A 12335-nucleotide genomic window follows, 5' to 3' on the forward strand; every position below is an offset into this window, starting at 1 on the left:
GTAATGCTGATAGTTGGTTTTGGGAAGAGGTGCACAGCACTGTAAGAACCCCTCCTGGGAAAGTGAAGCAAGCAGTTGTCAGGGAGATTATCAGGCAGAAATCTCGGCTTCTGGACTGAGATGTCCATTGGGCACCACTTGGCGTGAGCTTGAGAGTTTGCATCAGTTGCAGCACAGCAGACACTTGCCTGTCAGTCCTGCTTCTGCTGGGGGCTGAGACAGCTGCGCTCTCTGTATTCCTGTGCTGGTTAATCTTGCTCTCAGAATTGGAGGAGGACGAAGGTCTGGCTGGCTTTTTTTTTTTTTTTAATGAATGCTGCCTGCGCAAGAAGGAAACTGGTACCAACAATAGGTTTTCTTTCAAGCTACTGTTACCACTGGGAGAAGAGGGTCTTCATCCTTCTTCCAGTAGCAACTTTTTTGCAGCCAGCAACATTAAATGGGACCACGTATTTGCCTTTGTCATCAGCAGATCGAGAACATGGATACAGAAGGGCTGAGTGGCTTGGCTGGGACCACCTAAGAAATCTATGGCAGAGAACACAAAACAGAACATGATGCAGATTCTGTAGCCTAGAAAGTTATGCAATGAATAGGTAAAAAGGAGGGTTATTATTACTCCCCTACCTCTAGCAGAGGCACAAAAATAGGGAGATAATGTGGGTTTCCAAAAGTTGCAAATGATGTCTTTTTTGGAACAAGAAATGTAACTCAGTCCTCCCGACTGACCTTTCAAAATGATAAATTAAAACCAGCAGATAGTATGTAAGTTAATAAGTGGTCAGAATAATAGTACCTTCCTGAAGGGAATCCTGACCTCAGTATTCATTTCCATTAAGCTGGGACATAGAGAAGAGGCTGGCTGCCTTTGGGACACTGTTGTGCATGAATATGGAAATGGGGCTTCCTGGTTGCTGTGGGCTTAACTGGATAAAGGGCAGAAGCTTTTCCTTCTCGAAACCAAAGCTTTAGACACTGCAGGACATACGCTTTTCGTCATGACGATGCAAAGGAGCTGGGCTTGGCTGTGGCGCTTTATCTCCACACCCCATGAGACCCTGCTGACGACCCTTATCTCCCTTGGGCAGGTTGTTTCTCCAGGCAGTCCTCACTGTAAGCGGTCTGTAATATGTTGAAGATGGTGGCTTTTGCAGAGTTTCTGAGTTCCAATAGATTTATGTTTTACTAAGATAGTGTTTATGTATTTTCTGGATATGGCATGTGTGCCAGACATTGGGTATGGAGTATTTAAGCCCAAAAAAGGGAAATTCTTAATATAGGAATTATCACTTTGCATTCTAAATTGGTACAGCATGCATTCTGTTTGTGGAAACTATAGAATAATTTCTCGTCCCTTGGCTGTCCCTAACTTACATTCAGCCTTTTAGAATGAAATGTTGCTGAAATAAGATAGCCCGGAGAGACAAATTCAGTATCTGGAAAGACCTGAGAAATCCTTGGAGCACCGAGGGGGCAAACAATATCTGACCTAAATGGTCCAGATACTGTCTGTTTATCGTGTCCAAGCCATAACTCAGGGAAATCTAATGCTAAGATGTCAAAGTGCTACTTTCACAGACACATTCCTAATGTTAATACCTGCCAAGTACTTAACACATACTCTTTGTATAGTGATTACTTGTCTTGTGATCTGTTGATCCTGTATGAGCTCTTGTATTTCAGACTGTGCTCTGGATTCATTACTTTAAAAATAAGTTTCATAGTAGGTGATGACGATTATGTTGAGTGTGGGTAAACATACCAACAGATATATTCTCCATTCCTCTGCAGAGAATTTTGCTGCTGCCTTTTTCAGTGCAGTGTTATTTTTTTTCAGTATTATTTTTAGTATTTTTTAATTTGACATAGTATCTTGTACATTTTCCAATTTCTTGTGAAATGTTTTAGTTCTTTAATTCTTCATGTGTGTGTCTTTAATTAAGTTAAGAATGTGCTAAAACAAATTCTGTTGTGATTTGTACCAGTGGAAGTCCAAAGTCACTTACTGACTTAAATAAGCATGGAGCTGCTGTCTGGTGGCATTAGCATTCTGTTTCTATATGCTGTTCTGAGATCTCAGTGTGTGGCAAACATACTATGTCTACATTAGCCTTACTAGAGAATTAATCAGTGCCAAGAAACGTTCCCAGAGACTTGAATCTGAATCATCTATGCTTCTAAATTGTTAGCATGGTCCCTGGCACAGTTTCGACGTGTTCCTTTCTCCAGAGATTTAACAGGCTGGTTTTGGAATAAGCCTATTTCCAGACCTCTGCACTGATCTTGCTAAACCTCAGGTGCCTCCTTCCCCTCCTCGGCCATCAAAATGAAAAAAAAAAAAAGTATAGAAAACTGAGAATATCTGCAGTTTGAGCTCTAAACATGTCGTGTTTCTTAAAGTGGTTAGATGAATACAGGTTCTGGTGTGTTATCACTAAAGTTGATGTGAAATTTTGACATTGATTTTGTGTTTAAGCACTTTAAAACAGAAGTTTTCTGTTCCATGGCTAAATAGTGATATTTTTTTCCCTGAACAGTTATCTTCCCTATATACTCTTTCAATCTGTTTAATAATAATATTATGCTTTAAGAAATGAGCAGTGGCATGTACTTCTGAAGATGCTTCCCACTGTTCATTTCTTAAAGCATAACATTATTAAGTGGGTTTTGTTGTTTTTCGTAATTGCCAGCAGTCTGCCTTTTTAATTCAGTTGCGAATGATTTGATCTAGGCAACCATGAAAGTTCAGGTACATTTTTTTAAGAATGGTAAACTTTAACAGCTAGCATGGTGTGGAAATATTTTGAGCCAAACAAATCTGTGGATGAATATAATGTAGTTTACATCTTGTTACTCTGATTGTTGATCTTTTTTTTCCCCTTGTAGGCTCCAGAAGCTTCCAAAATACCTACTTTTAGAAAATGTTAAAGGATTTGAATGCTCTTCTGCGAGGTAAAGTCTAATTTATGCAGGTTTTAGTTTTTAATAGAGGACATTGTCTCTAGAAGGGGAAGGCAGGATTTTTATTTCCTAGAATTTAAGTTAACAAAATAGAGTGAGATGGGACAGCTAGCAGCTGTGGGTTAAACATACTATTTTAATTTGAAAATATTAGATTGTGAAAGGAACTTGCTAAATAACTATTTCTTTCTCTAAGCAGATAAAATACGTTGTAACAAGTTGTCTCCATTGATTTGATTTGATGATGTTGTGTCCTTTTAGAAAGGCTCAGTATTCATTTTTGAAGAACAATAACAGTAGGTGTAGCACTCAGATATTTTGGGGTATTATCCATTGCAGGAGCTCATGGTATCTCACATTAAGATTACAGTTCAGTATAGGGCCTTTCTTCAGTACCTTTGTTGACAGTAGATTCACACTGGTTCAGGATTGCCCTCAAATGGTCCAGAGATATAGTATGAAAACTGTATATAATGTTTCTCTGTAATGTGGAAGAGGAAAGTTGTTACCTAATGACAGCAGGAGCATTCTCCTCTCTTGTGGGCAAAGCAGGCGACAGGGCTTTATAGTCTTCCTTCTCATTTCTTGCTGGAGTAAAGTAGGATCTTTCCATTGCGTTCCTTAAAGCACCAGGAGAGCAGCCACCCTGTGTGTCACACTCTCTGATGAATGCATCTGGCAGCTGGGACGTGTGTTCAGCTCTCCGAGTGGTTCAGAGTGCAGCCGTCCTCTGTGGACGCTGGAACGCTTTGTTGGAGGTGCAGGCTGCTGCTGTAGAGCCTGCGATTCCCTAGGCTGTGCCTTGCTGGCCAGCATTGGAACAAGTTGTAGTTCAGAAAACACCCCAGTGGGAATGCTTGTTGTTTCTTATGACACTTGGGATGCAGTGTCACATACAGAGCCAGGTACAGGTCGCAGCTCCTGCTTTTTCTGTAGTTCCAGACTAGGGCAGTCTGCATGGAATAGAAAAGACAAGTCTTTTTCAGAAGAATTCAATTTCAGTGATTTTTCTGTCATATATAAAGTACACTCGTACCTCACTGTTATTATCAAAGCCACCAATTTTTGTCATCCCTTGAGTTAACCCTTATGTTAGGCTTAGTTGATGCCATGTATGTGAACAGAGGGAAGTAGTGAGCTATTCGTAGTGGTTTTATTCTCCTGTTTTATAATTCACAAGAAAGGGAATGTCTTGTCTTCTGATTATTTTCCTTGTCGATACACTATAAGTACTCTCCTAGAGATGGATATTTTTTGAACGGGTGTTTGCACTGAAGTAGGTGTGGGATACCTGTGAATATGTAACAGTAATTTTTTGCTACAGTAACACTGAACTTTGTATATTGTCTCCTCAAGTTCAGAAGTGGATGACTTCATATCTGGAATTCTTTGTACAGTTCTTTCACTGAATGTGCTGAATGTCTTGGTACTTAAGGTGTTGCATTTGATGTATTTTTATTTATTTAGGATAAAAAAGGACCTAAAGGTTGTATGAAGGGAGTAATTGCTTTTTGATTCTTTCCACTGCCAGAAATGAACTTTTGCGGACACTAGAAACATGTGGATTTAAATATCAAGAATTTCTCTTGTCTCCAACCTGTGTGAGTACTAAAATTGCTCTAATATTATTTAACTGTTCAAACTGCACTGAGCCAAAGAATATTAGAGAATGATCTATTGTTTTAGAAAAGAGAGTCATGTCCAGAGCTGAAGATAATCTTCTGAATGCGGAAGGCATCTGGCATGACTTCTGATTTCTTATCAGTATACTGGCATAATTGTACTGCTGTTATTGTTCAGATCCTAATCCCGTATTGCTTTGCTAACATTTGATGTGTTTTAATAACCCCGTGGCCAGGAAGGTGGTTTTCCCTGCAGGAGCCTCATTGCTTCAGAAGTGCTGATGCCTGTGGATTTCCCAGCACAGAAGATGTGACCCTGTCATTGTGGGAGGAGGGGCTTTGTTTGCATGTTTCCCTGGCAACTGAAAAAGAAAAAAGAGTTGAGAGAGATTTCAGCTTGTGCAAGACTAAATAGAATCAGTGAAGTACTGTATATATCTGAGAGAAGCTGATAGACGGTAGCTTGAAGACCAGTCATAGTGCATTTGCTTCACTGTTAGATGCTCAAAAATACAAGGAGGCACCTTTTTGCTTTTTTTTATAGAAAACAGGTAGTATCTGTCCCAAGAAATCCCTAATTTTTCTTCTTACCTCACATAAAAGTTTGTTTACATTCCTGTTCATTTACAAATAAAGTCAAAACCATGAGGTACAAAGAATAATTTCCTGATTCTTCTTTGAAAATACTTAGGTATGGAAGCTGGAAGTGTTTAGGTATTATCAGTTGATACTGAAGTCACAAAACATATTAATGTGTCATAGTTCTATTACTGTATATAATGGCAGTTAACTTGTATGATGCCGTACACCACTTTTTTTCCTGTTTATCACATGGACTAAGGGCTTGTGGATTTTTTCTTACAGCTCGGCATTCCCAATTCTAGGCTGCGATATTTTCTGATAGCAAAGCTTCACCAAGAACCATTTCCCTTTCAAGCCCCTGGTCAGGTGAGTGTATTAGTGTTACTTGAATTTGCTCTGTTTCGTGAAGTTTGAGGGTTAAATTTTCAGTTCAGTGGTGTGTGTTGATGAATGGAGAGAGGGATAAGTGATATCAACAGAAAACTTACATTCTGTTTCTCTTTTATTCAGCCTGGATACTGACTTTTCTAAGGACTGAAATGCTTGCCAGTGGCTTAGCTGGCTTTAAAGAGTTGGGGGACAGTGGCTGATAGTGGGCTAGAAAACAATACATCCTGCTGCCTTTTTCACACCCTTGAGTCTTTTTGCAAAAGCAATTATTTGCAGTTGCTCCTGACGTCATCACTGGTAGGTCAGCAAATCTTGATGCTAATGTTTTTTGAAATTCTCATGAAAATAACATCAAACAGTTACTTACTTTATTCTGAGCATCTCTGAAGGAATTCTTACTGCAGAGCTGGCTGTCAAGTTGTTTATCAAGTGCAGTTCTTTATTTTTTTTCTCACAATTTGTTCTTAGATATTGACAAGATTCCCAGATCAGGATCTAGAAGACTTATCCAAGAACAAAGCTGCTGACGAAGCTAGTTCTTCCTTGTCTTATGAAGAGAAGAATCTGGATCCAAACATTGGTCCTGATTGCAGCAGCAAGAAGAGTTTACCAAAAGGGACCTTTCTTTTTAAGCTTGAAACAGTAGAAGAAATGGAAAGAAAACACACTCAGGACAATGATTCCTCTATTCAAATGCTTAAAGATTTCTTGGAAGAGGAAAATGAAGAGATGAGTCAGTATTTCTTACCACCAAAGTCCTTATTGCGCTACGCTTTCTTGTTAGACATTGTTAAGCCCACCTGCCGGAGATCCACGTGCTTTACAAAAGGGTAAGTGGAAAAGGAAGTGTCTTGCTGAATCACGTCTTGAAATTTTAGTGTGTTTTTGCTTGTGTACTGTAAAAACGAGAGCCATTTCATCAAAAAACCCAGGCCTCTGAAAAATAATCTCCTTATGTAGTGTGCTTCGTGGTCCAGTGGAATGCCAGCATGAGAATCTGGCAGAACATCATGTGCCCACTCCAAAAAGGCATTCACAAAAGACAGTGCCATTTGCTGTTGACCTTCACAGAAGCTTAATTACCCCTGCGGAAATATGGTTCCAGTAGACTGGTATAGTACTGATTCATTAGTGAATTTCTGTATATTGCTCAATGAAGTTACAAAGTGTCATGCATGACAGATCCATTCCTCATTAAAACTGTCTCCACTGTACATTCTATTGATTTCTTGGATTTTTCAGCTGTGTAGATCAGAATAGCCGTGGATTAGCCATATGTCCTAAAACCAGTTAGGCTGCTGCATTACAAATCATGTTTGATGGAGCAGAACATCAGAGCGTTTCTGTCTAGTAGTTTTCTGATTTGTAACTTGCAATTTCGAGTTTGACTGTTGGAGGTTGGTGAGTGCTCTGAAACTCTTCAGACAGTCGGTCAGGGTCTTTTCCACTGAATGCCTTTGTATTGGAAAATGCCAGATGGAGCCTGGAAGTTTGTGGGAAATGTTAATATTGGTGAATTTTTCAAGTTAGATTGTTTTTTTGGAATGCTCAGAATGTTTCAGCAAAATGACTTGGTTGATGAGTTAAAGCTAATAATAACTTTTTTTTAATTAGTTGAAATTAGACTGCCAGAATGACAGAGTTCCTGCAGATTTTGTGGTTTTAACTTCTTGACAATAAAAAAAGCTGAGAAGAGAAAGAATTTCAAATGTTCAAAATTTGTGCAACAGGAAAGCCCTTCCCCCAGCTCTCATTGACATATGCCTTTTCTGTCCTCACTCTTCAAGTTGAGGGGGAATCAGCATCTCATGGGATTTGTTTCTTAATTAGAATAGTCAAATAAAAGCTTTTGGCCAGAATGATCTCTTACATATCTCATGTATGCCTTAAGTGTCATCAAAAATAAATTGGCCACTTGTGGTTTCACTAGAATACGTCATGGTACTTTGTGGTCAAGTTTATCAAAATCACACTGAAGGAGGCTCCTGAGTAGTTAGTATGAAGTCTTTATATATAGTGGTGGGAAATATGACACAGAATGTGTCTGTTGTCCTTCTGCTGATGTGGAAGGAGCCAGGCCAGATAGTTGTGGTAGTTTTTCTTGGCTCAAAACGTAGGAATCTGATTTACTGTCTTTGTTGCTTTTTTCTATCAGCCTCTGGGAAGGAAGGTTTCCAACATGGTTCTTAATGTAGTCTTATCATTTACAGCTCTGCATTAAGAGAAGGATTATAATTGCATCTCGGGCTTCATCTGGGCGACTTTCTGAGGCCAAGAATAAATTGTTTCTATATGTGTTCTTAGAGTTCTGGGTTCACATTTCTCCAGCGCATCAGATTTGGGAAAGAGGACCCTGGATGGAGCAGAACAACACTCTAAGTAGAACAGAGAATCCCTCTGCTGAGATGCCAGTCTGGTGTCTTTCATATAAGTCATGCTGATCATCAGCTTTGAGACTGGGAGAAAAATTTCCCTGAGTTCTGGTTGGTCTTCAGGTATTTCCAGCAAGATTCATGTGATGAGAATAATCTGGGTATGCCTTCTCCAGGCCTTGCTAGTTCAGGGACATCGAACCTGGATATTTCGTCACATAGTGGCCTGTGATGTGTGAGAGATCGAGCAGACGATCCTGTTTTCTCTTCCGACCTTGAACTCCTAGGCAATTGGAAGATAATTGCTGAGTTCCTCAAGACTACAAACACCATGGTTTCTCTTATGTTTGTGGTGACTGAATTTGTGAGATGAAATTGTCCATTTTAAAGGATAAAGCAAATGAAAACTACTTCTTTAGATATAATCATTCTGGACTTAATCGTAAATTCTTGATATGCTATTAACAGAGAAGCAATACCTTCTAAAATAGTGTAATATTAGTTACAGAAACTCTCTGTAGCATTGTGGAAATTACCTTTTGGTTACTCGTAATGTAGGGCACAATATACCCAGAAATAATATATTATGTGTATGAAACCAAGAGGTTTTTTTGGAAGCTTATAGAAATAAAGAGGAGGGGAATTTTGACTCAGATGAAAATTGAAGACTGTAATTTCGCAAGTCAACTTCTTTCATTATAACTGGTAATGAAATGTCAGAAAATCAATGCATCATTTTTTACTGTGGCAAAATTTCCCATCTTTAATTATGTTCTGAGTCTGAGGTAGGAATGTTAATTTTTCTGTAGTCAGCAGCTGCAATAATAATTAATAACAATCCCACTAACATTGGCCATCTGCCCACATTTGTGTTAAAAAACCAACATACCCCCCTGGTCCCAAATGACTTTTACACCAACTGGATTTTTTTTTTGTGAGGAGTTCTATACTCTAGTACCAATTATTTAGACTGGGGTATTTTATATAACATGTATCCTATTGAAAGATTCTTTACTGTCAGTAAAACTCTGAAATACTACTTTGAAATTTATTCTTATTTATTTAGGCTCAGATATGTTCATCTTAAAAACAATCAGATGCTGTATAAGATGACCAGGACTCCTCAGTGCTATGTGTGTTACATTATTAAACTTGATATTAGGGTACTTTCAGAATACAACTAACCAATTAAAGGTGATGTGTTTACAACACAGTTTGACTCCATGAGTTTTTAATCTGTATCAGCGTTTAGGACCTTTTGTTCTGATTCTAAGGAAGATTTGCAAGCATTTTATTTTGGAACGAGTGTTGCTCTCACTGATGTTGGTAGAACTACTCATGAGGTTTTCCAACCAAAGAAGTTCTCAAGATAGAGTTATATTGGGTCATTGTCTGTGCTGAAGGGAGAGTATTCATCGTGGAATTATAAAGGCTTGAAACAAAAATTGTTCCAGTGCCTTGCTTTAGAATGGACCCAAAATGGAGCAAAAGACCTTTATACCTGTTCTTACTGATGCACAGATAGAACTACAGAATTGTATCTGTTAATGATTGATGCAGACCACATTGCTCTAATGTGGGGGATCTTCTGAAGTTCTTCCACTATGCAAAAGTCATCTGTTGACTTGACTCAGTCTCTTTCTTTTCAGGACATTCAAACACTATCATAGTTAGACCAGCAGAGCATGTTTCTGAAAGCCCATAATTATATTTAAATGATAGCCTGGAAGAGACTACAGTGTAAACATGTTGTTTGGCAGTCAACCACGAAACATCCAAGAAAGCTTGTTTCCCTCCTTCCCTCCTTCTCTCCTTCCCTCCTTTTGTTCCTCTCTTCTTTCCTCTCTGCAAAGATGCCTGACTATCCTCCATCCCTTCCCTCTGTGGAAAATCCACAAGCAACCAAAAGTTACACATGACTGAACTACTTTGTGGATTGGTAGAGAAGCTGGAGGCTCACACTGATGGTCCTCCTTTGAAAGCAGAGAACTGATTTGAACCCCTGGGAACATTTGGCCTTCAACACATTTTGTCTTTGTGTAAAATTGGTTTGTGCAATGTAGCTGGCCTTTTCTGATGATGCTATGCTCATATTCCTTGGCCTTGTTCAGTTGCCTGCTTCCCTTATATAAGGCATTAGTGTGGATAAACCCTTGTGCGTTGACTGCAGACTCATCCCCAGAGAGCATCTTCAGAGGCTGCTGCACTCCAGGGCTTAACTTTGTTAATAATAAGGCCTTTTGCTGTATCTATCCAGAATGCGATTTGTTAATCGAAGCGAAGGAACCTGAGTAACCTCCCTACACCTTTACAGTTGTCAGTACTATGAGGTCCAATGAAAATACTAATTTAAGATTGTTATTGTTGTTTTTAAGGTATGGACACTATGTAGAAGGAACAGGCTCAGTTCTGCAGACAGCAGTAGATGTTCAGGTAAGAATATGTAGACTAATGTGAAGATGACTTGTTTCAGAACTTTTTTTCTGTCTTCCGTTTTATAATTCTGAATATTATAACAAAAAAGCTTCTAAAACTACATTTTATGGCAACAGAATTTCCAATTGATTTACTTGTGTTCCTGAACTGCAGTTTATTTAAATCAAGATTATATGTGTGCCTCTCCCTGTGGAAAATATGAGCTGCTATTATTTTATTATCTGTAGTGTCATACAGAGGTTTCACAGGGGTATGTGAAAGTGTTAAAAATTACTAATTATATGGGTAAACTACAGTACAGTGTTGTGAATCTAAGGCCATTTTCTGTACACAGATGATCCAGTAAATATTGTCAAATGTTTAACATGTTTGAATTTCAAAAGTATTATTTATCTGGGAAGACACAGTATTTTGAAGAGTTCTACTGTTGATACTAAGTTCACCACAAAGTGGTATTTTGGCATTGGGGAAGGTAAAAATAAATGTATTGGTGAATCATCATTCAAAGATACTTTTCACAAAGCCTGTTTTGTACACAAGCACGTCCTCCTGCACTTCTGTGCTGTTCACTAATATTATATGGCATTTCTAAGCATAAGAAGAATGCAGCTTTGGAACTCAGGATAATCTCAAAGCGAATGTATTAAAACAGCTGCATCCATACAGCTTAATTTGTGTGGATGGTCTGCTCTTGGGTTATATTGAGTCACTGTCCTGTCATTAGCAAATGGTTATAGTCCTTTGATTATGTTGCTAAGTATTGGAATAGCTTGTAATTGAAGGAAGACACAATGAATGCCCTTGTGGCAACATCGATTTCTTTCTTGCAAGTCCATGTGTTGAGATACTGGCTGCAAAAATATACCACCAATCACATTTCCAAGCAAAACGTGCTGTTGTCTTTGACACTGTGATAAAGAAATATTCGTTTAAGATATGAGTGTTTAATTTTACATATTTGGCCTGCATTGGTGATATTGGTTGTTTTGGATATTCTTCATAGCTTGAATCAGTATTTAAATGCATTGAGGAGTTACCGGAAGAAGAGAAGCTTATGAAATTGTCAACACTAAAACTGAGGTACTTTACCCCAAGAGAAATAGCAAATCTTCATGGATTCCCTCTGGAATTTGGTATGTGCTGCAAAGTACCCATTTCTACATAATTCTTCAGAAATGCCAATGTAGTTTTTTTACTGGGAACTAATCTACACGTTTTATTTTGCTTTTTTTTTGACCACTCAATTCTTATGATTGATTCTTGTTATTTGGCTAACTCTGTATTTCTCTGAATTTCCACTAGTTTTTTACATGTTATAAGAGCCAGCCTCTGTGATTAGGTTTGTCTTCGTAAACGAAGAAAAAAATTTTGGCACGAGAAGTGATCTATTACTGAATGGCAATGAAGGAATACCTTTGTTTAAAGTTGAAACTATTTACTCAGCAGCCAGCATTACTCACAACTGTTGTAAGTAAACATATGCTGCCAGTTTAGAGGACTGTTAGTGGTTCTCTGTGTTTGAGGCGCTTGCTTTTTCCTTTCCATGCATTCACAGCTGCTGACAGAAAGGGAATTTCAGAAGATACAGATACTTCTTTCTTCAGGAGTAACCAAACTCTTCAGTTAATGATCTTTTAAGTCGTCTCTATTTTCTAGAAGAGGCAGTCCTAGCCCTTGGTATTTTCTAAATGTTTTTGTGGAGAAGTGGGAGTCAAGGAGCAAGACTCAGCAATACCAGGATATTGGACACAGGTCAACCAGAATTAAGCCTGAAATAAATTCACCAGAATTCCCCTTGCAAAGAAAGGCAAGCGAGAAAGTTATTATTTGCGAAGGAGTTTGGCCTGCTGCTGTCACATCAGATCAATTCATTGTCTGTCAGCAACATAAGCATCCATAGAATAAGACGCCACTGACTTTGAGTAATTTTTTATATTTTATTTTGGCTTCCTCAGTGACTAAGAATTTCGAG

The 12335-nt window shown here is 38.5% G+C and overlaps 1 protein-coding gene across 3 annotated transcripts in view; it reads left to right on the forward strand.

Annotated features, from left to right (window-relative positions):
• The window catches only part of TRDMT1 (tRNA aspartic acid methyltransferase 1), a 30702-nt gene that overhangs the window by 12911 nt on the left and 5456 nt on the right, over positions 1-12335 (forward strand). For 2 of the 3 annotated variants that reach the window (XM_065629861.1, XM_065629862.1), the window contains exons 5-10: positions 2887-2952; positions 4493-4562; positions 5448-5531; positions 6024-6385; positions 10303-10360; positions 11367-11496. In XM_065629861.1, the coding sequence (XP_065485933.1) occupies positions 2887-2952; positions 4493-4562; positions 5448-5531; positions 6024-6385; positions 10303-10360; positions 11367-11496 (770 nt within the window). Of the gene's footprint in view, positions 1-2886; positions 2953-4492; positions 4563-5447; positions 5532-6023; positions 6386-10302; positions 10361-11366; positions 11497-11665; positions 11831-12335 lie in introns of all 3 variants that reach the window. The other variant, XR_010605843.1, reaches the window with a different exon arrangement.

This window comes from Caloenas nicobarica, chromosome 2 (genome assembly GCF_036013445.1).
Source record: "Caloenas nicobarica isolate bCalNic1 chromosome 2, bCalNic1.hap1, whole genome shotgun sequence".
NCBI classification, from domain to species: Eukaryota; Metazoa; Chordata; class Aves; order Columbiformes; family Columbidae; genus Caloenas; species Caloenas nicobarica.